At 45.9% G+C, this 23,961-nt stretch overlaps 1 protein-coding gene across 3 annotated transcripts in view; it reads right to left on the bottom strand.

The window, feature by feature from the left end:
* Positions 1–6,596, bottom strand: part of PACC1 (proton activated chloride channel 1) — a 51,377-nt gene extending 44,781 nt beyond the window's left edge. The window contains exons 1-2 of one of the 3 annotated variants that reach the window (XM_054478769.2): positions 6,367–6,596; positions 2,062–2,158 (exon numbers count right to left, since the gene is read on the bottom strand). In XM_054478769.2, the coding sequence (XP_054334744.1) occupies positions 2,062–2,158; positions 6,367–6,402 (133 nt within the window). In that variant the 5' untranslated portion in view covers positions 6,403–6,596. The remainder of the gene's footprint in view (positions 1–2,061; positions 2,159–6,366) is intronic. The other 2 variants (XM_054478778.2, XM_054478786.2) reach the window with 2 other exon arrangements.
* Positions 6,597–23,961: the final 17,365 nt, after the last annotated feature.

Here is a 23,961-nt window from a genome sequence, read left to right as displayed (position 1 = left end):
TCTTTTTTTTTTTTTGAGGCAGAGTTCTCACTCTTGTCACCCAGACTGGAGTGCAGTGGCATGATCTCGTCTCACTGCAACCTCCGCCTCCTGGGTTCAAGCAATTCTCCTGCCTCAGCCTCCCAAGTAGCTGAGATTACAGGCATGTGCCACCACACCTGGCTAATTTTTGTATTTTTTAGTAGAGACAGGGTTTCACCATGTTGGCCAGGCTGGTCTTGAACTCCTGACCTCAGGTAATCCACCCGCCTCAGCCTCCCAAAGTGCTGGCATTACAGGCATGAGCCAATGTACCCGGTCCCTTCCATGCAGTCTTCTCTAAGGCGCAGGCAGAATCACATTAGTTCCTGTCTTGTTCCCCTCTCCCACAAACAGATGGGATCCATCCAAGAAGTTGAAGTCAGGCTGGGGCTTCATTAATTCACTCAACAAATCTTTACGGCGTGGTCAAGGCTGGGGTGGTAAGCAAAACAGACTGGTTTTTGCCCTCAGGGAGTTTCATTCTAGTAGAACAGGGGGGTCCCCAACCCCCAGGCCACAGACCAATGTGGGTCCATGGCCTGTTAGGAACTGGGCCAATACAGTAGGAGGTGAGCAGTGAGTGAGCATTACCACCTGAGCTCCACCTCCTGTCAGATCAGCTGCAGCATTAGATTCTCATAGGAGTGCAAACCCTATTGTAAGCTGCACATACAAGCGATCTAGGTTGTATGCTCCTTATGAAAATCTAACTATGCCTGATAATCTGAGGTGGAACAGTTTCATCTTGAAACCATCCCCCAATCTCCATCTGTGGAAAAATTGTCTTCCACAAACCGGTCCCTGGTGCCAAAAAGTTGGGGATTGCTGTAGTAGAACAGACAGACATTAGTCAGACAAACAAACACACCATTCCAACAGCAATAGCTGGAAAGGAGAGGCGCGTGGACTATGAGACAGTGCTGGAGGGTGGGAGGTAATCTGGCCAGAAGGTTAGAGAAGGCTCTGTAGAAAAAAATGAGAGAGCTGAAAGCTGAAGAATGATTAGGCATTAACTATGTAATGAAGGAAAGTGAATTCCAGGCAGAGAAATAAACCAACAAAAAGGCCCTGTGGTGAGAGGGAATGAGGCCTAAAATAAAAAAAGATCAGCAGGGCTGAGGGCCAGAGAAAAACGGGACGAGGGGAAGGAAGGAATGGAGAACTACTCTGAAGTTCAGCTGCGTAAGTGGTAGTACCATTCCTGCAAACAGGAAATACTGGGAGAGGACCAAGCTGGGACTGAGATGATCATGAGGTCAATTTTGGACATGTGGAGTTGAGGGAACCTTTGGGAGATCCAAGCAGAACTATGACATGGGCAGTTGGAAATACAGGATATATAAATTTGCAGTTTGTAGGTAACCTCTGGGCTAGAGATGTAAACATGGGAGTCAGGTGTGAGCAAGCAGTGGCTGAAGCAGGGGAGCAGGCCTGGGTAGAACTGCCTATGAGAGTGAGAGAAAGGGGCCTGCAACCAACATTTCATACCCAAGAGCTGGAGAGTGACCGCAATGGAGCCTGGAAGGAGTGACCTGAGAAATGGTGCATTACAGAAGCTAAGGGAGTAGCGTGTATCCGGGCGGAAGTAGTCAGCAGTGTCAAACATTGCCGTAGGGCTCCATAAGATGCCAACTGATTGATGGGACCCTGCTTACCCAACTGAGCAGCATTACTGGATAGGCCTAGTATCTGAAAGGGGGGGCCTATTAGATCTTCTTTGACCTGGATATTAGAGGCTCACCTGCTAGCAGCTTCCAGGGAAAGAGGAACAGAAGAGCAGAGATCCAAAGCATTTGCCATTGTATGCAATAACCTGGCCTCAGGAAATAGCTCAAATTGGAGTTAAGAGCAGATACCAGCCTAGACATATCCTCTATTCCAAGGCTGGTTAAATATGTATGGCTTTAAAACTAGGGCAATACTTGAGACCTGACACCAGGGTGCAGGGAAGGGGGCTCCTCCTCTCCCATAGTTGGCAAGGTGCCTAGACTGGGGTGTCCAGCTGCAGCAACAGCACAGCAAAGCACCAAACGCACTCACCTGGTAAGACACCTGGACCTTGGACTTTGACCGTTTCCTTGTCCTGCTCGTCTGCCAGCTCTGAGTTCTCAACCACCTGGTCCAACTCCTCACTCAGCTAAAGGGAGAAGCAAAGAGAGCAAAGACGAGTCAGCTATGTCAGCCTTGCTTTTCTACACTAGAATAAGAAAGCAGAAGCTGCTTCTCACTTAATTGTCACCAAAAACCACATGACGTAGAGTGTGTTACAGCAGTTTTACAGATGAGGACACCGAAGCTCAGAAAGCTCAATAAACTTTCTGCTCACTGTGTTCCTAGGACTACTGTAGCAAGTACCACAAACCGAACAGCTTAAAACAACGGAAATGTCTTCTCTCACAGTTCTGGAGGCTAGAAGTCTGAAATTGAGGTGTTGGCAGGGTTGGCTCCTTCTATGAGTGGTGAGGGAATCTGTTCCACGCCTCTCTCCCGGCTTCTGGTGACAGCCAGCAATCCTTGGAGTTCGTTGGCTTGTAGAGGCATCCAATCTCCACTCTCCACTGCCATCTTTACAAGGTGTGCTCTCTCTGTGTCTTCACATGGTCATTGTCTTGAAGGATACCAGCCATGTTGGATTAGGGGCCCACCCTACTCCTGTATGACTTCATCTTCACTAACTACACCTGCAATGACCCCATTTCCAAACAAGGTCACAATCTGAGGTACTTGGGGTTAGGACTTCAACATATCTTTTTTAAGGAAACACAATTCAACCCACAATATTTTCCATGGCCATAAAGCCAGGGAAAGATATAGCCAGGAGTCAAATTCAAGTTGGTCTAGTTCCAAAGCCCATGGTCTTAACCACTTCCCAAAGGAAGAGGAAATGTGGCTTAGAGTCTGATGAGAGAAAAGAGGAAGAGTGAAGGTGGTGTCAGAGCTCTCTCTGGCACTCTGGCTGAAGTCCACTGACTTGGGCTGCAAATGGCAGAACACAGCAGGAAGGGCAGGCAGTCCATCACAGGGATAGGTGCTAATTATAATCAGCAGCCTGGTAGCCAGCAACCTCAACCTCACTTCATCAGTGGTCTCACCTGTCAAATGGGGAAAATTATACCACTGAGAAGGGTAGAAGGACGGAAAGGATACCATGATAATCAACAAGTCTCTGTAGGATCAAGGACGAGGACAAGAGAGGTCAAGACCAGAGCTTAGAAGAGAAGCCATCTCTGAATTGGGAGGGAGAGGGGACAGCTTTCCCAAGCACTTTCTCAGGCTCACAGCATCAGTGTTTAAGGTTTCAAGACATTTTCATTAAAAACTCACCTCCGAGAAACAAGTGAAAAACCGCTCTTACGAATCTATTCTTCTATCTCCCTCTCCACGACTCCACTCCTGCCCCTTAGAATCAGGCAAAATCTCCAGTTTAAAGCCCTCGAAGCACAAAAGAAAAGGCCAGGTGCGGAGCCTGACACGGTGGCTCATGCCTGTAATTCCAGCACTTTGGGAGGCCGAGGTGGGCGGATCGCCTGAGGTCAGGAGTTCGAGACTAGCCTGGTCAACATGGTGAAACCCCATCTCTACTAAAAATACAAAAATTAGCCGGGCATGATAGCGCACACCTGTAGTCCCAGCTACTTGGGAGGCTGAAGCAGGAGAATCTCTTGAACCCAGGAGGCGGAGGTTGTAGTGAACCGAGATCGCACCATTGCACTGCAGCCTGAGTGACAAGAGTGAAACTCTGTCTCAAAAAAAAAAAAAAGAAAGAAAGAAAAGAAAAGCAACCAGTGGGAAAGGGCAGGGAGGCTGGTGAAGGCACCAAGAGATATAAGCCACTAGCAGGAGCACAGATAAAGAGGTCCCCAGAGGTCTCACTGGCCAAAGGGAGAGGAGGATGTTAGTCCCGGGAAATCTCAAAGTTCCCTGATCCAAGCCTCACCCAGGTTTACCCTGACCCAGGTGCTAACACCCTCCCACCCAGTTCCCTTCCTGACTACCCGCAGCCATAATGAGCCTGCCTCCTTGCCTGCCCCTGGCCAAATTCTCAGTATATCCCACCCTCCCCAAGGAAAAATTCTCCCTCAGCAAATAAACCTACTCAGAGCTAGGTACACTCACAGAATGGTTCAGGCAAGAAAGATGCCAGCCATTTTCTGGGTGGCCCCTTTCTCTGAAGAAGGGAGAGACAGGGACTCCAGAACAGGCCTCTGAAGAAGGCAAGGGGAGGGCACCCTTCCAGTGCCTTCCTCTTTGGAGATGCCTCCAAAGAGGAACTGAGTCTATCCTGGGCCTTGGCCCTCCAAGTGGGATAAGTGCCTATATTTTAATAAACATTTTATAAGCCCTGCTAGGCTGGCTATGTGTGGATGGTGAGGCACATGTTCCTGCTAAGCCAGGACCCCAAAGCGCCCTGGATGCAGGAGCTGCCCACACCCTGTTAACAAGAGCTGTCATTCACTGTGGGGTCACTAGCTGCCAGACACTGAGCCAAGCGCTTTCCACACCAACTTATTTAATCCCCAAACAACCCTGGGAGGTAGGGACTTTTATTATCTTCATCTTTCAGACAAACAAACTGAGGCTCAGAAAGTTATGTGACTTAATAAAAGTCACACAAATGGCAAGAGGCACAGCCAGGCACGAACATGGGCTTTCTTTAACCACTGTGCTCCACACCCTATAAACCTAAAAACTTTCAGACACATCTCATTCCCCAGGATTCCCCCACTGTTTAGGGTACAGAATCTAGGGGTCATGGAATCCACAGCACTGGTTAAAATCCCTCAGACTCCTTTCAGACAAAGGAAACAGATGGAATAAAGAGGATGGGAGGAGAAATATAGAAATCTGTGCAAGGCCAGATTCCAGCCAAGATCCTACACTAAAAAATGGCAAGCCTTAGGCAAATCTCATCTGCCTTCAAGTTGGCTTCTCCCTCCACTGTAAGGCTAAGCCACTTGCTTTATATAGTCCACAAAGCCCTTCTGTGAATCAGTCTTTTACAAAGGGAGATATGTACAGCAGTAACTATTGACTAAGACAGAAGGCAGCAAGTTCATATAAGAAGGACAGACAGAAATGCAGACGGGTCTGGAAACTGGACCCCTATGGAGCACGTGGAACTTGAGGTAGCCCTTGACTTCTGGGGGCATTTTACCCAATGGAGCTTGGCGGAGGGTTGATGAAGAAATGGAGTGAGCACATGCACAGGAGCAGGAGCACATTTTAAAACTGAGTTTCCACTGTGGCCAGACCCTAGGTGGGTGAGGAGACGGCAAAGGTAATGGGAGACATGGCTGCTATGCTGTACAGAGCTTTGGGAGCTTGCTGAGAAGTCTGGACTGTTCTGGGCAGACGAAGGGCAGCGCAGCGTCAGGTCTGAGAAAAAAGGAATGCTCCGAGGTGAAGGCAGGGCCTCAAGGCAAATCTGGAGAGTATAAGAGACTAAAGGGAGCGATGGTAACACAGTATCGCACTCAGAGGTTACAGCAAACACAGGGACACAAACTGGAGGAGGACCGACCTGGAACTGCCTGACTTTGGCCAATGAGGGGGCACGATGGAGGGGCACAGAAGAGGACGGTTGCCAAAGATGACCAAGGTTTGGGGCCCCAGAAGTGGAGGAGGAGGAGGAGAGCAGTTTCACTAATACAGCTGGATAAGTCAGGAGGCAGAGCTTGCCTGAAGGAAGCGCTGGACGCACAGCCTGCAGCGCAGGACAGAGAAGAGACAAAGAACTGGAAAGTGATAAAGTCGCGGGAGGAGGTGAGACTGGAGAGAGAGACGAAGAGGAGCGAGAACCAGCAAAGTCCATGAAGGCACTTTTTCAAAGTTAAGTGGTCACCAAAAAACAGGTAATCAGTCCTGTCACCAGCCGCGGTGACCGCGAGGCCTCGGGCTTGGAGGGGGAGGATGCCGACGATGCCGACCGGGCATCAGCTCTCGCCGGGAGGAGGGCGCGGGCGCTCCACTTGTTGCAAAGAACGCCGGGTTCCTCCGGGCCATTGGGCTGCCGCTCCGGCCGGGAGCGCGGAAGTCTGGGCCTCAGGTAGCTTCAATCATTCACCTGCTGGTTACCGGTCGCGGCGCCGGGGACCCTACTCCGGACCTCGGCCATGCGACCCGCAGCATACGGAGAACGCTGGGCGCCCGCTCCGCTGCCACGCTTCCTTCCTGCCCCTGGGCCGCTCCTCTGCACCCCGGGAGCCCTCGCCCGACGCACCCGCCGGTCCCTCGGAAGAGCCCTCTGCCGCGCAGCCCCGACACCCCCCGCCCCGCATCCGCCCAGGCCCCCGGGACCCTGCTCCTCCGCCTCAAACTTCCCTTCCGTCTCTCACAACCTCGTACCTCCTGGTAGGATGTGGAGCGCTCCTGCCGGATCATGGCACTGACCAGAGCTTCGGCACACCTGAGACCGCCCCAGCCCGCGGCGCAGGTACGCAGCACTGCGACCGCTGCACCTGGACCTACCGGCTCCGCGAGGCGAAACCGGTCCGGAGTGGGGGTCCCAGAGACCAGGCGTGGCGGTACTCGGCGCGTGCGCCTGGCCGCTGCCGCCCGGGAGCCGCGAAAGGGTTGATGGGAAATGTAGTTCTGGGCGGGGGCGCCCCTCACACCAACTCTCACCCCTGAGGCGGTAAAGCTTGCATGTGACCCTAGGCCAGCTAAGCTGGTCCTTAGACGCGTGCCTCTGCGTCTCTCACTTCCTCTCTTTGTTGGAGGGGGAGGGACGGAGAAGAGGAGTGGAAAGTGGAACAAAGTCAGATGAGTAGGAGCTCCTAATCTATAATTGCAAGAGGAAGCTTGGCCTGGCGGTTTAAAACCGTAATAAATGTCTGGAGAGCACTTTGTATGTTAGTTACAAAGCGCTCTCACTCACATTATGCCGTTGATTCTGCAAGGAACGCTGTAAGAAGGACATTTTTCTCCCTAATTTACAAATGAGGAAACTGAGGTACTTTGTTTCAGAAAGGATGCGGGTGGAGCGGTAATCAAATGAAGATTATTTCATCCAGGGGTAGACTGCGGAGCCCATGTTCTCTCCATTATTCCAGGGGCAGGAATACCCCTAGGTTCTTGTCCTGGCTCTGACCCTCCCCTTTAGGTCTGGCAATGCTCTGAGCCCTCCTCTCCTCGCCTTAGAAAGCAACTGCTAAACCCTGCCGTGCCTGACAAGGCCTATGAAAGCAGAAAGAAAGGATCCTGCAGAGAAAGCCCAAAGGCGCTGTTCAGCCGCAGAAGAAGCCTCAAGCGCTAGATATGGCGTAAAATCTGGTGTTGGCTCTGTGACAGGGTGGACCTGAAGACCACATCTTCCTCTCCTCCCACTGCCTGAAACAGCTGTTGTGTGGGGGCCTCTGCTCCTCAGTGGTGAAGCAGATAGAGGCTGCTTGTTGTGCCTTGGTGAATGCTGCTCTGTGTCCCTTGCAGCTGCAGCTTGGTAACCCCTCCACTCAGGCCACTGAGAGCCTCTTCTCTCCTCAGTGATAAGCAGAGTGGCGCCAGCCACATCAAAGAACCCTGGACCTCCTGGAGCATTAGCAATGGGAGGTCCCCATCACCTCTCCTGACCACTCACCCCTATCCCAGGCCCTCTGCTCTTACATCTGTTATATGGGACAATATACATAGTGCCTAACACATCGTAGGCACTCGACAAACGTTTGTTAAATTTATGAATGGAACACTGATTCCAACCATTTCATTTAACAGTTGCTTACCAAAACAAATTAACAATAGCAGACCACTAATTAAATTCCTTACTGTATTAATACAGTGGTACTTGATAGAACAAGTTCACACCATCATAGAATATTAGAGCTGGAAGGAACCAGAGAATTCTATTCCAACCCTGTCATTCCTCTCTAGTCTTTGTTGGTGTGACCAAACTGGAAAATTATGGGCTCCCACATTTGAAGGAGATACTGGCTAATAAAATATAAAATATGGCTTAACAAATACAATGTGCTGGGCACTGGGATACAGAAATGGATAAGATACTCTCGGGTCCTGGCTTTCGTGGCTCTTTCACGCACGTGTGGAGAGACAGATCATAAACATGTAAATAATGTTCTGTCCTTGCGGCCCCCAAGTCCTCTCTCCCATTCCTTCATGAGCACACACCAGTCAGGCTTTACTGCCCTCCACTCCACTGGAACAGTGCTTGTCAAGGTCACAAGTGACCTCAGTGTTGTCGCATCAGATAGCCATTTTCCCATCCTCCTCTTTCTTGATTTATCAGCCACAGTGGACTTGGCTGATCCTCCCTCCTCCTTGATACGCGTTCCTCCCTAGCTTCCAGGACACCACACATTCCCAGCTTGCTCCTACCTCACTTTGAAGCCATCCTCACAGGGTTAACACGAATTCTGTACAGAAATAGAGTTATAATTAAGCATTAATCAGGCTGTACTTTGACCCACCTCCTTGTAGCCAAAAGTCATGTAGCACTAGATACTGACCATTTGCATCTCCACTGCTCCTATAGGTAGGATTTCTGACATTAGAATCATAAGGATTTGCTTAAGAATTGTTTAAGGCCAGGCCCAGGGGCTCACGCCTGTAATCCCGACTCTTTAGAAGGCCGAGGCGGGAGGATTGCCTGAGGTCAGGAGTTCGAGACCAGCCTGGCCAACATGGTGAAACTTCATCTTTACTAAAAATACAAAAATTAACCACACATGGTGGCGGGCACCTATAATCCCAGCCTCCCTATCCTCCCTACTCAGGAGGCTGAGGCAGGAGAATCACTTGAACCTGGGAGGTGGAGGTTGCAGTGAGCCAAGATCGCGCCATTGCACTCCAGCCTGGGCGACAATAGCAAAATTCTGTCTCAAAAATACAAATTGCTTAAGATGTTTTTCAGATCACAAATTCCAGTGAAACAGCTGACACCAACCAGTTTGAAGACACCAACAGAGGAATGGAATCAGCATGAGAATACAGCTGCTTCTCTCTCTGTCCCATGATTTCACCCTGTTCTCTTTGGCCAATCAGCAGTCTCCACACTTCAGCCTACTCCTTAAAAACCCTTAGAAAAGCCCCAAACTCCTTGAGAGAGGGTTTGAGGTTTCCCTCCATCTCCTCGATTGGAGGCCCTATTGGTAAGCCTCTTTTTCTACTGCAACCCCCTGTCTTGGCACATTGGCTTGCTGCACACATCAGGCAACAGGCCTATTACAGTTACAGTTACTGCTCCGTCTCAGCCTCTCTGCTGGCTTCTCCTCATCTCAGCTCTACAGGGCAGCCTTTCCCAAAGCTAGGTTTGTTGTTGTTGTTGTTGTTCTGGTTTTTTTTAGATGGAGTCTCGCTCTGTCACCCAGGGTGGAGTGCAGTGCAGCAATCTTGGTTCACTGCAACCTCTGCCTCCTGGGCTCAAGTGATTCTCCTGCCTCAGCCTTCCAAATAGCTGGGATTACAGGTGCCTGCCACCATGCCTGGCTAAAATTTTTATATTTTTAGCAGAGACAAGGTTTTGTCATGTTGGCCAGGCTGGTCTCGAACTCCTGACCTCAAGTGATCTGTCTGCCTCAGCCTCCCAAAATGTTGGGGGAATTACAGGCGAGAGCCACCATGCCCGGCCCCAAAGCTAGATTTTCCACCTCCTTTCTATTCACTCCATAGGGGTTAGTGAAGTGGTCACCTCTAGCCTCATGGCTTGAATTATCATCTATACCCTAAAGATTCCTGCTATAATTGACTTGTGTTCCCCCAAAATATGTTGAAGACCTAGACCTCAGTACCTCAGAATGTGACCTTAGATGGAAATAGGGTCATTGAAGATGTAATTAGGATGAGGTCATGTTGGAGTAAGGTGATCTCTCAATCCAATGTGACTCGTCCTTATAAAAAGGTGGAAGACATGGGCCAGGGCAGTAGGATGCTAATATATCTGGGGGATGTCAAGAGAGGCCTCCTGATGGCAGTTACTTTTGAGTTGAGACCTAAATGACAAGAAGGGACCAGCACATGATGGTCTGCGTGGGTACAAGCAGAAGGCACAGGTACAGTACACAGGCCCTAGGCTGAAGCACAAGCAGAAGGCAGTGTCAGTGGAGAGGACTACTAGGGGGATGTAGTGTAACCACCTGATGGGTTCTTCCTGCCTGCTGTATAGACAATATCAATTCACTGAGACCATGGCATTGCAGTAAAGAAAGAGTTTAACTGACTGAGGCCACAGGGAGACAGAGTTATTACACAAATCAATCTCCCCAAGCATTTGGGGGCCAGGGGTTTTCAAAGGTAGTTTGTGGGATAGGATGGGGTGGGTGCTTGCTACTGATTGGTTGGGGTTGCAATCACAGGGGTATGGGAAATGGTCCTCCAGTGTGCTTAGTCACTGCTAGCTGGGGGCCACAGGACTGATTGGTGGGTCCAGGTGGAGCCATCAGTGTCAGACATGCAAAAAACCCGAAAAGACATTTCAAAAAGCCAAGCTGAGGTTCCACAATAGTGATGTTATCTGCAGGAGTAATTGGGGAAGTTGCAATGTCTTATGACCTCTAGAATAATGGCTGGCAATCATTTACATCTATACCTTAGCAGGAGGCATTTTCGGGAGTCAGGGCAAGGGAGAAGCCAGGGCTTTTTTTTCCCTGTTCTCTGCCTCTTGCAGTTTCCCTTCCATGGCTCCAGCCCCTGGTACAAAGGCTTTTTGTGGTCCTAGCTTCAGCCAGGTGACTCAGGCCCTTAGACTCTAATAAACACCACTGTTGCCCGGCGTGGTGGCTCACGCCTGTAATCCCAGCACTTTGGGAGGCTGAGGCGGGCGGATCACCTGAGGTCGGGAGTTTGAAGCCAGCCTGACCAACATGGAGAAACCCTGTCTCTACTAAAAATACAAAGAATTAGCCGGGCGTGGTGGCGCATGCCTGTAATCCCAGCTACTTGGGAGGCTGAGGCAGGAGAATCACTTGAACCTGGGAGGTGGAGGTTGCAGTGAGCTGAGATTGCGCCACTGCACTCCAGCCTGGGCAACAAGAGCAAAACTCCATCTCAGAAAAGATAAATAAATAAAAATAAATAAACACCCCTGTTACACTTCCATTGGTTGGAATGGTGACTTCCTACTGTTGATACTCTTGGTTGCCTCAGGGTTATTGTCTCAGCTTCTTTCATCACCTGTGTAACTGGCTCCCTGTATTCAGCCATTCTTTTCTATCCAGAATAGTTTCTATTTTGGGAGAGAGAGCATCAGGATAAATAGCTAATGCATGCGGGGCTTAATACCTAGGTGATGGGTTGATAGATGCAGCAAACCACCATGGCACACGTTTACCTATGTAACAAACCTGAACATTCTGCACATGTATCCCAGAACTTAAAATAAAATAAAATTTTAAAGAAAAGAATACTTTCCATTTTTCTTGCTGGTGACTAACTGATTCCAAGTGCTTTGGAAAAATATGTCTGGGTTCAAGTAGAAAATGACAATCAGAGGGGTGTCTGGAGAAATCCAAGGGCCTATGAGCATATTATTCACATATAGACTTATCCTCAGCATCTCAGGGAGGGGGGAGCTATATGGGATCAGTAGAAATTAGAAGGGTCTTTTGGTTTAAAGATGTTCCTTACAAATAGAACTGTAGAAAGAGAAAGGTCCCAAGCAGAGAGGCAGTACAAGGTATGATAGGGATGTTATCGTGACATGCATCAGAAGGGGATGATATTCTATTCGGGGGTTTTCAAGGGCCTCCTCCATCCCAGAGATCTTGTGACAGAGTGTAATGTAGATACTGCACTTTGAGCTTTACAAGTCCACTACCATTGTTAGTTTTAACACAGTCCTATGAAAGAGGCAGGCTGGCATGTTACTAATGCGGAAATTGAGATTCAGAGTAAAGATAATGGACACAGATCCTGTTTAAGTCACTCTGCACTAGAAGCCCATCCTGTTAAATAAGTAAAAGTATAAACATTTGGTATAGTCGCTGGGGGGAAGGATAGTCTGGTGGTTATGGCAGGCTGTAGGACACATGGCCTGTGCTTGACTTGGCTCTGTCACCTACTGTGAGAGCTACGCGAGGTACTTAAGGTCCCCTGATATAGTAATAGTTATGTCCCAGAGTTAAAGTGAGGATTAAAAGAGCTTATAAACATCAAAGTGCTGAAACCAGTACCTGGCATACAGTGAGCCCTTTTCTGGTCTCCTTTGCCAGTTCTACCAACCACCAAATGTTAGGAGCTCGGTCCCCTCTGTCCACATGCACTTCCTTTGGCGATCTCATCCATTCCCGTGGCTTTACATACAACACCTATGCCAGTGAATTCCAAAATTTCTATCTCCAGCCCAGAACTCTCCCCTCATTCTAGACTTGTATATTTAATTGCCAATTTGATACGTTCAGTTAGATGTCTAACACACATCACAAACTGAACAAGCCTCAAATTGATCTTGATCTTCTCCTCCAAAATCTACTCCTATATCAATAAATGGCAATTCCATCTTTCTAGTTACTCAGGGCAACAACCTCCAACTCACCTCTGACTCGTCTCTGTTTCTTACATCCCAAGTCTCATCTGTCAGCAAATTCTATCAACAACATCTTCAAAACATATCCATAGTCAACCACTTCTCACCACCTCCCCAGGCACCACCCTGGTCCAAGCAGCCATCATCTCCCACCTGGATTATTGCAGTAGCCTTCCAGCTTCAGCCAGAGTTATTCCATTAACATTTAAACTTATTCTGTCACAGGTGTCCTAACCAGAATGACTCCATCTTGAATAAAGGCCATATAAAGCCAAAAAAAAAAAAACCCAAAAAACTGCTGGGTGACTTTCTCAGGAAGTTAGGCACTCTTTATCACAAGATGTCTAAGATTGAGGAAACAAGTTAACGGAAAAAGGCATTCGTAGTTTAAGAATGGGTTTTACTCTAATGATACTATTAATAGTACACCCATAAATTCTTGCTGAAATCAATAGTTACACAAGAGAACATGAATACTAATATCCTGTCACAAGCTGATCACAGGACTTTATAATAAAGTACACTATTCTTAGCCCTAATATCCTACGTAAGCAAGCATTACATTAAGGTAGAGGCATTCCTCCTCTTGCTTTCTGAGCATGCCCTACTCTGTAATACAGTGGTTTCTAATAAACTATTTAAACTTTACTATACTCTGTGACTTGCCCTGAATTATTTCCCTGCAAGAGCCAAGAACCTGCTCTTGGGGTCTTGGATGAGACCCCTTTTCTGGTAACATTTTCCCATTGCATCTCCACTGGAACCTTAATGAGGTGAGACCCTCCAACCCAGAGGAAATACACTGTGCAGCACCAATTGGCCAACTTTAGGTAAGTGGTGGAATATATTTTTATACTGGTAAAGGACAGGGGTACTTGTCTAAAACTGGGTTAGAGGTCCAACTGGGAAGGGTTGGAGGCCCTCCACATCCTCATAGCTGGATATGGATTCAGTGTGACGAGATATTAACCATTACTCCCTTTAGATTAGCCCTCCTTGCACTCTTGGCTGCTCATTAAAGGCTGCTACCTGCCAGTTTCCTGACTGCTATGTTTTACTGCTGTGTTTTCCTGCTGCTTTTCACAAGCCTCACTTAACCAGTCCTGATATTTTTAACTTTCACTTTCCTCATTTGCCTTCGGATTATCGGCTCTTCACCTGTCTGCTCCGGCATCCTGTTAAGGTACATTGGGGATGAATGGTTCTGCAAGATTTACTTTCCCTATATGTAGCCCATTTACATGAATTATTTATTGCCTCCCCTTCTCTCAAAATTGAAACTTGGTACTTCCAATTTTTATCTATTTATTTATTTATTTGGAGATGAAGTTTTGCTCTGTCGCCCAGGCTGGAGTGCAGTGGCGTGATCTCAGCTCATTGCAACCTCCGTTCCCCAGGTTCAAGTGATTCTTATGCCTCAGCCTCCCGAGTAGCTGGGACTACGGGTGTGTGCCATCATGCCTGGCTAGTTTTTGTATTTTTAGTAGAGACGGGGTTTCAGCATGTTGGTCGGGCTGGTCTTGAACTCCTGACCTCAAGTGATCCACCACCTCGGCCTCCCAAAGTGCTGGGATTACAGGTGTGAGCCACTGCGCCCAGCCAGTACTTACAAATTTTAAATGAAAAATTCCACGGTGTATGATTGAGCCAGGCAGCAATTATGCCAGTCCCATGTAGACAAACAGCTCTAGAATAGGGAATTGGAGATTTGTTTTTAGCAGTTCCTTTTCATCTGCTTACTAATCAAATGACTTTTACTTCTTGGTTACGGACAGCAAGACCATGTAAGTTTCACCCTGCTTGCCATCACTGTCCTGAGCCTGGACATGCCTATTGTGGTCTCTCTAGTACAAATGGCTCAACTCATTATTTGGGTAATATGAATATAGCTGCATTAAAGTGACCACAGGGGCTGGGTGTAGTGGCTCACACCTATAATCCTAGCACTTTGAGAGGCTAAGGCAGGAGGACCATTTGAGCTGAGGAGTTCAAGAGCAGCCTGGGCAACATAACAAGACCCCATCTCTATTTTTATTTAAAAAAAAAAAAAGTGATCACAGGATCATTTTCCCTTGCTCATTTGGCTCTGAAAGCTCTTTCATCCTTTTTAGTGGAGCTTGGCCAGTGGCAGTACAACCTCATTCACAATGATCTCTACTTTCACCTTTACCTGCTCCCCTCATGGGTAACACAGCCTTAATCCTAAAAAGCTTGCCACTGGGGTACATATTAGAGCATTGGGACCAATTTAAATTAGGTGGGCTTAAGAAAAATAAATTTTTATTTTTATGTAATATTGTTTGGCCCTAATAGGGCCAAATAATAATGTTATTATTCCAAATAATAATAATGTTATTTGGAAAGTCAACAAAAATGGCCACCTAATGGAACTACAGCCTTTAATAGTTATACTTCAACTTGATTTGTTTTGCAAGCAGGAGGGAAAATGGGGTGAAATACCATATGTTCAAGCATTTTTATTGCTTAGTCAGGATAAAACTTTACAACAAGCATGTGCATATTTAATGAAAACAACAGAGGAAAACTAATTAGATATTCTAGATGATCTTTCAATGCAAGCCTCGGTCAGTTCCAGTGCTTCAGGTGCATCTGTCCCTGTCCCTTCTAGCCCTTCTAGTAGTTCTGTTGAGACCTCTTCATCTCCTCCTCCTTACCCGTCTAGCCCTATTTTACATCTACCTCCTTCTGAGATGCTTAGTCCTATTCTGTACCTGTTACTCCCTGAGGAACCCAGCCCCACCTGTACTACCCATAGCAGAGCCTCTTAGCAACTTTCGAAGGAAAATCTTTGCTTAGAGAAGTGGCAGATGGGGAAGAGGGCACTATAAGGGTGTGTGTTCCTTTTTCTATGTCTGATTTGGCATTATGCAAAGAAAAATTTGGTTGTTTCTCTGAAGACCCAGGAAAATTTATAGATGAGTTTGAGAAACTAACTCTGACATAATTTAACCAGGCAGGATTTGCATATTTTGTTATCCACCTGCTGTACAGTGGAAGAAAAACAGTGGATTTTGGAAATAACTAGGACACATGCAGATGAAATGCTATCCCACAATTCTAATCATACTATCTACAGGGCTGGGGGTATTGCAGTTCCTGATCAAAATCCAGGATGGAATGATCAAAGGAATAGTGAAGACTGAGAAGAGAGATCACATGATCACTTGTTTATTAGAAGGGATAAACACATGTACGAAAAAACATGTTAATTATGATAATGTGAAGGAAGTTACCCAAGGTAAAGATGAGAATCTGGCTTTGTTTCAGGGACAATTGAGGCAATTAGGAAATATACTGATCCCACTTCAAAAGGACAAACCTGATTGGGGATACATTGTATAATCCAGTCTGCCCTTGATATCCATTGGAAACTGCAAAAAAAGCAGCCTTGGGTCCCCAGACTACTATGAACCAGTTTTGGGACATGGCATTTATGGTTTTTAATAACAAGGACAACACAGAGAAAGCAGAAAAACTTAAGACAGCTTCTCAAAAGGGACAGCTCTTAGCTGTGGCCTTAAGCTTGCTACCCACATGGGGGTTGCCCTTACACTTCTCAGCCTTGGCAAGGGAAGCTAGAAGGCAGAAAGCCCCAATCTGGGCTTCCAGATCACCGCAACTTGAGTATGAATTAAAGTGCTTGCTGTAAGAAAACTGGCCATTAGGAAGAGGGAATGCGCACCACTCACTCTTGGGTTTGCTCAGACATCCTTGGTTTAGGTGCTGAAGGTCAAGAGTGATGGGGCTCAAGACCTTCTGCCACAGCTCTCATTGGGCAACAAAACCATATATCTGGATGATCCTGGGGTAACCCTTGAAGTGGCAGGTAAGAATATTAATTTCCTTCTCTATACAGGGGCTGCTTGCTCTGTTTTGACGCATTATGAAGAGGCTTTATCATCCCGAGACTGTATGGTCACAAGGATAAATGGACAAGCTCATAGGTGCTGTTTTAGCATCCTCTAAGCTGCTCTTCTTTTTTTTTCTTTTTTTGAGACAGAGTCTCACTCTGTCACCAGGCTGAAGTGCAGTGGCACGATCTCGTCTCACGGCTTTGTATGCTTTTCTTTTAATGCCTGAATGCCCTGCCTCTCTGTTGGGAAGAAATGTATTAACTCAGCTTCAAACTGTAGACTCTTTCAGAGATTACAAGGTGGATGAGGAATTGCTTTTACTTCTCTCCAAGACAATAGAGAAAAATTAATAGAGATTCAGCTAGCTTGCATGTTGTAGTAACCTCCCAAATAGATCCTATGGTTTGGAACATTTAAGTTCTGGGGAGGGCATTAAATACCCCTCCAGTTTGTATTCAACTTAAACCTGGTGTCTCATATTCCTTGGAAAAGACAATACCCTCTGAGACCAGAGGCACAAAGAGGAATCCAGCCATTAATGAATAAGTTTCTGCAATTTGGTTTGCTGAGACTCTGAGTCTCCCTGTAATACTCCAATCTTGTCAGTTAAAAAGACAAATGGAGACTATAGATTTGTTCAAGACCTCCTGGTTGTCAATGAGGCTGTTGTTCTCATACATCCTATAGTATGCAATCCTTACAGGCTGTTAGCCCAGGTCCCTGGGGGTGCTAATTGGCTTACAATCTTAGATCTTAAGGAAGCCTTTTTCTGTATTTTGGTGCACCCTGATTCGCAATCCATCTTTGCTTTTGAATGGACTGACCCACATAGTCATTTAGTTTGTCAATTAACTTGGACAGTTCTTCCCTAGGGGTTTGGAGATACCCCTCATTTATTTGAAAATGCGTTGGCTAAAGAATTTAAATGTTATGATCGGATAAGGGCACCATTACTCAGTACTTAATCATCTGCTTGTTGCTAGCCAACCAAAAGGGACTCAGACAATAACACCATTTCGCTGTTAAATTTTCTGAGAACTAATGGGTATATAAAGTCTTGCTGTACAAGGCCTAGATTTCTTTTCTTTTTATTTTTTTGAGACAGGGTTTGGCTCTGTCGCCCAGGCTGGAGTGCAGTGGTGTGACCTCAGCTCAATGCAACCTCCATCTCCTGGGGTCAAACAGTCCTCCCACCTCAGCCTCCCAAGTAGCTGGGACCACAGGTGCACACCACTACACCCAGCTAATTAAAAAGAAAATTTTTTTTAGAGACGGTTTTGCTGTGTTGCCCAGGCTGGTCTTGAATTCCTGAGCTCAAATGATCCTCCCACCTCGGCCTCCCAGAGTGTTGAGATTACAGGTGTGAGCCACTACGCCAAGCCAAGGCCCAGATTTCAACTCAAAAAGTTAAGTATTTGGGATACGTCTTAACTCCTGGCACCCGGGCAATAGCCCTGGTACAAAAAGAAGCTATTTTGGGTGTTCCAGAACACCAAACTAGAAAACAATTACGGGCTTTCCTAGGGATGGCAGGATTCTGCCATTTATGGGTACCCAGATTTGGGATATGGCCAAGCCTTTAGATGAGGCTCTGTGAGGAGCAGACTCAGATCCTTCTAAATGGGATAACAATTATAAACACGCTTTTAATACTCTCTAAGAGTACATCTCCAGCCTTAGGAATCCCCAGTCTTGACAAACCAGTCTTTGTTTACGTGGCTGAAAAACAACAAACAGCCCTGTGCATTCTTGTCCAGAAACTAGGAGATATCCCTTAACTGGTGGCATACTTTTCTAAGCAATTGTACCATGTGGCTTCAGGATGGCCCAGATGTCTCACAGCAGTTGCAGCAACTGCTTTTCTGGTAGATGAAGCTAACAAATTAACTTTGTGGCAACATCTGGAGTTTTTGACCCCACACCAAGTACAAGAGGTTGTAGAAGCTAACGGATACCTATAGATAACCAAGATATGCTTATTAAAGTACCAGGCTTTATTGTTTAGACACTCCTGATATTACTCTTAAAGGATGCCAAACCTTAAGCCTAGCTACTTATCTGCCTGAGGCTATGGACCCTCTAGATCATTCTTGCATGCAAGTTATGGAGCAAATTTATTCCAGCTGGGCAGACTTAAAAGCTGAGCCACTAGATAATCCTGAAATAGAATGGTTTACAAATGGGGGCAGTTTTATATATCAGGGAAAATGGAGAGCCAGGTAGGCTGTTGCCAGTCAGCATGAGGTAATCAAAGCCCAGGCTCTAACAGCTTCTAGCTCAGCTCAAAAAGGAGTTAATGGGCTGGGTGTGGTGGCTCACACCTGTAATCCCAGCACTTTGGGAGGCTGAGGCGAGTGAATCACCTGAGGTCAGGAATTTGAGACCAGCCTGACCAACAGGACGAAACCCCGTCTCTACTAAAAATACAAAAATTAGCTGGGCATGGTGGTGGGCACCTGTAATCCCAGCTACTCGGGAGGCTGAGGAATCACTTGAACCCAGGAGACGGAGGTTGCAGTGAGCCAAGATTGCATCATTGTACTCCAGCCTGGGTGACAGAGCAAGACCCCATCTCTGTCTTAAAAAAAAAAAAGCAGTTAATGGCTCCTACCATACATAGCCCTTCAATTGGGAAATGATTTAAGAATGAACATTTACACTGACACTGACTCCAAGTATGCCTTTCTGGTCTTCATGCTCATGTTATCATTTGGAAGGAACAGAGATTCCTAACTGCTGCTAAGGGTTCCCGTATAAAATACCATTTGGAAATTTTAAATCTACTAGATGCTGTCCTGCTATCAAGGGAAGTTGCTGTGAGTCACTGTAGGGGGCATCAGAAAGGAGACTCCACTATAATAAAAGGAAATTCTTTTGCAGGTGCTATACCCAAGGCAGCTGCATTAAGGGAGCCAGTCAACTTTGTGGGCATGTTGGTACCCACTGCCCTGGTGATGATAAAGCCAGAGTATACTAAAGGAGAACAGGAATGAGCTAAAACCCATGGATTAACTTTAAACCCTTCCAGATGGCTAATTGATGAAAATGGCAAGCTATATGTACCAAAGGCTGATCAATGCAAAGTAGTTAAGCATGTGCATGACTCCACTCATTTGGGAAGGATTCCCTATTTCAATTGATGTCTTTTTATAGGAAAAACCCTTCTTAAAACAGCAAAACAAGGGACTTGGGCCTGTGAACTGTGTGTCCAAAATAACCCAAATAATCATCCTTTACCTCCTCCTTTAGTAAAGTCTGTTCAGCACAGGGGAACATACCCAGGTGAAGACTGGCAAATAGACTACACTCAAATACCCCCATGGAAAGGATTCAAATATTTATTAGTATTCATCGATACCTTTACTTGTTGGATTGAAGCTTTTCCTACCTGGTCTGAAAAGGCAACTGACATTTCTAAATTTTTATTAAAGGAAATAATCCCTAAGTACCTTTACCTCTTCCTTTAGTAAAGCCTGTTCAGCACAGGGGAACATACCCAGGTGAAGATTGGCAAATAGACTACACTCAAATACCCCCATGGGAAGGATTCAAATATTGATTAGTATTCATTGATACCTTTACCTGTTGGATTGAGGCTTTTCCTACCTGGTCTGAAAAGGCAACTGACATTTCTAAATTTTTATTAAAGGAAATAATCCCTAAGTTTGGGCTGCCTAAAAGCTTACAGAGTGGCTCATTTTTCACAGCAACAAGAACCCAAAATATATCACTGGCTCTAGGAATTCAGTATCGCCTTTATTCAGCATGGAGGCCACAGTTTGCAGGAAAAGTAGAAAGGGCCAAACTTCCAAGAGGACTCTTGCCAAGTTATGCCAGGAAACATCAGAAAGCTATTTGTCTCTATTGCCTGTGGCCTTGTTGCTAGTTTTGGCTGCCCCTAAGGGAAACTTGCAGCTCAGCTCTTTCGAAATAATGTATGGAAGTCCTTTCTTAACTGCAGATTTCCTAGTAGATATAGATACTTTCAAATTACAGAACTACGTTATTAACTTAGGTCGGGTGCAAAAAGCTCTTCTTGAATATGGAAATCAGAGACTTCCTCCCTCCACTAAGGAAGAAAATGCTATAATCCAGCCAGGAAACTGGGTTCTATTAAAAACTTGGAAGGAAGGGTCTCCATTAGATCAACTTTCCCCAAAGTACTTGTACAAAGTACCCTACCAAGTACCCCTTAGTACCCCAACTGCAATTAAACTTCAAGGAATAAGCAGCTGGGTTCATTTATCTCGAATTAAACCCATTTCTTATGAAGTCCCACAGGCTGCTGGAACTTAGGAGACTGATCTCACTTATTCCTGTGTACCAACCACTGATCTCTGGCGCCTGCTCAGAAGAAACAAGAAGGATGAATAACTTAAAGATTTGGATTAACATCTTAATTCTGTGCATGTATTGGAACCAGCTAAGAAGCAATGTCTTTGCCAAATGGGCACAAACTTTAGCCTCCCTACACAACAACACTAATTGCTGGGTATGCACAGAACTAATGCCTCCTCCACCTCAGGCTGCCCTGGCACATCCTGCCAGCCACTATGAGCATATGGGGAAGTTATTATGATTGGGGTAAATGGACCACCCTTTTTCCCTTCTACTATAGAAACACAGGGCCCAGCCTTTTCCCTTCCCACCGTGAAACAAGCCTCTTTTTTGTTTGATCAGAAAATTAAACTCCACTCTGACGTAAGGTTATACTGTACACGATGAATGGATGACAGCTGTCTAAGTTCAGGTATTAGGCAGAGTGCCCCTATGCTTTGAAAGACAACAGCAGTGATCACCACACTGAAACCTGTAACATGGAATGGTTACTACCCCAACACTATAATTGCACCCTTCTTGTAACTAGCCAAATGTGGATGGGATGGCAAAATGAGTCTTTATGGCTAGGTGCTTGTATTTCTCCCTGGGGTTGGTTATGGGCATGTGGGTCACATGGCTGGCCATATATGCCTTATAATTGGACTGGAAGATGTACATAGGGTCATCCTCATCTCCCAGGATGTATCCTCACTAGATTATAATCTCTCCCATCTAACTGGGAAACTGTAAGAGCTCGTCATAAGTGACAAAAGCAGGCTTCTTGGTTGTTTTACCCATTGGCTATCTGTCACCCGTGTCTGTATAGAAGACCACCTAAACAGGCTTTGTGTGAGCAACAAGGCTGTTTATTCACTTGGGTGCAAGTGGGCTGAGTCTGAAAAGAGAGTCAGCGAAAGGAGATAGGAGAGGGGCAGCTTTCTAGGACTGAGGTAGGCAGTGGAATGTTACAGTTAGAGGTGGTTATCTATTGTCAGCAGAGGAGGGGGTCACAAGGTCCATGATGGGGAGATCATAAGATTCATTGTCCAGAAGAAGAATGTCACAAGGTCAATTGATCAGTTGGAGCAGGGCAGGAACAAGTCATAATGGTGGAACGTCGTAAGGCTGGTCAATCAGTTAAGGCAGGAGCTTCTTTTTTTTTTTTTTTAATTTTATTATTATTATTATTATTATTATTATTATTATTATACTTTAGGCTCTATGGTACATGTGCGCAACGTGCAGGTAAGTTACATATGTATACATGTGCCATGCTGGTGTGCTGCACCCACCAACTCGTCATCTAGCATTAGGTATATCTCCCAATGCTATCCCTCCCCCCTCCCCCCACCCCACAACAGTCCCCAAAGTGTGATGTTCCCCTTCCTGTGTCCATGTGTTCTCATTGTTCAATTCCCACCTATGAGTGAGAATATGCGGTGTTTGGTTTTTTGTTCTTGCGATAGTTTACTGAGAATGATGATTTCCAATTTCATCCATGTCCCTACAAAGGACGTGAACTCATCATTTTTTATGGCTGCATAGTATTCCATGGTGTATATGTGCCACATTTTCTCAGGGATCTAGAACTAGAAATTCCATTTGACCCAGCCATCTCATTACTGGGTATATACCCAAAGGACTATAAATCATGCTGCTATAAAGACACATGCACACGTATGTTTATTGCGGCATTATTCACAATAGCAAAGTCTTGGAACCAACCCAAATGTCCAACAATGATAGACTGGATTAAGGCAGGAGCTTCTTTTGTTTCACTTCTTTTGTGTTTTTTTTGGCTGCTCCAGACTTCTTGACTCCTGCAGGCCATCTGGACTTATATATGCAGGTCACAGGGGTTACAATGGCTGAGCTTCAGCTCAGAGGCCTGACACTATCTTCTCCCCACAGGCAGCCACAATTGACATTGAGCTTCAAGCCAAAGCTGTAGCTAAACACAGCTGCAGTTTTCAATAATACACGCAATGCCCTTACCCTCTTGACTGAAGAAACATCTCAAATTAGACAGATAGCCTTATGAAACTATGGCTCTGGACGTGTTAACAGCAGCTCAAAGGGGGAACTTAGGCTATAATCAAAACAGAATGTTATGCATACATTCCAGACTATTCACGTAATATTACTCAGGCCACGAAAGACTTAGACACCCACATCTCTGCCATTGACACGCTGTCAGTTGACCCCATATCTGCTTGGTTCTAACAACTGCCTAGTCCTTAGGAAACTTTTTTTGTTTAGCATGCTTGGGATAATTCTATTCATTCTGTTTTGTGCTGTGGAATATACTGCATTGTACTTTTTATGTAGGAATAAAAGTTAAGCTTACTCAATGCTTCTTTAAATTTAACACATTAATTTTCTAGACTTCACCTTTTTCTGGGACTTAGAATTATATATGATTGGTCCTCACTATACAGATGCTTTCTGACTGGCTAGCTCTCTACTTTAGGCAAAGGGATCCTAATGGTTAGGCAGGAATATCATTGCTTCTGTTCAGCTTGAAGAAGTTACTGAGGATGGATCTTTGTCCCCCTGCACCCCTTAGGATTAAAGGTCTCCTGGTAAAAAGGAGGAGGGAATTATGTCTGAAGTGTCCTAACCAGAGCGACTCCATCTTGAATAAAGGTCAGATAAAGCCAAACCTGCTGGGCGACTTTCCCAGGAAGACAGGCACTCTTCACAAGATGTTTATGGTTGAGGAAATGAGATAATGGAGAAAGGCATTCTTAGTTTAAAAATGAGTTTCACTTTAAAGATAACAGTACACCCATAAATTCTCCCTGAAATCAATAGTTACACAAGAGAATAACAATAGTAATAGCCTGTAACAAGCTGATCATAGGCTTTTGTAATAAAGTACACTAGTTTTAGCCCTATAAAAGCAAGCATCACATTGAAGGCAGGGGTGCTCCTATATAAGCAATACTTGCTTAGTACTACTTGCAAGCAACAATACTACCAGAAATAGAGTAGTACTATTAGCAGAAATGGAGTAGTTTCTAATAAACTATTTTAACTACTATACTCTGCGACTTGCCCTGATTCTTTGCTGCGGATGTCTAAGAACCTGCTCTTGGGTCTGGAATGAGACCCCTTTTCTGTTAATTCCTCTATTCCATTTACTCAGAGTAAAAGCCAGTCTTGAAAAGAACCTGTGAAGCCCCCAAGATCCACCCCAACTCCCTTACCCCCTTCCTTCCTGACTTCACCTACCCCTCTTACCTTCCCTTGATCCTCCAGCAAGCCGGGCAT

This window comes from Pongo pygmaeus, chromosome 1, assembly GCF_028885625.2.
Source record: "Pongo pygmaeus isolate AG05252 chromosome 1, NHGRI_mPonPyg2-v2.0_pri, whole genome shotgun sequence".
NCBI lineage: Eukaryota > Metazoa > Chordata > Mammalia > Primates > Hominidae > Pongo > Pongo pygmaeus.
This window is presented reverse-complemented; position numbering and strand designations above follow the sequence as displayed.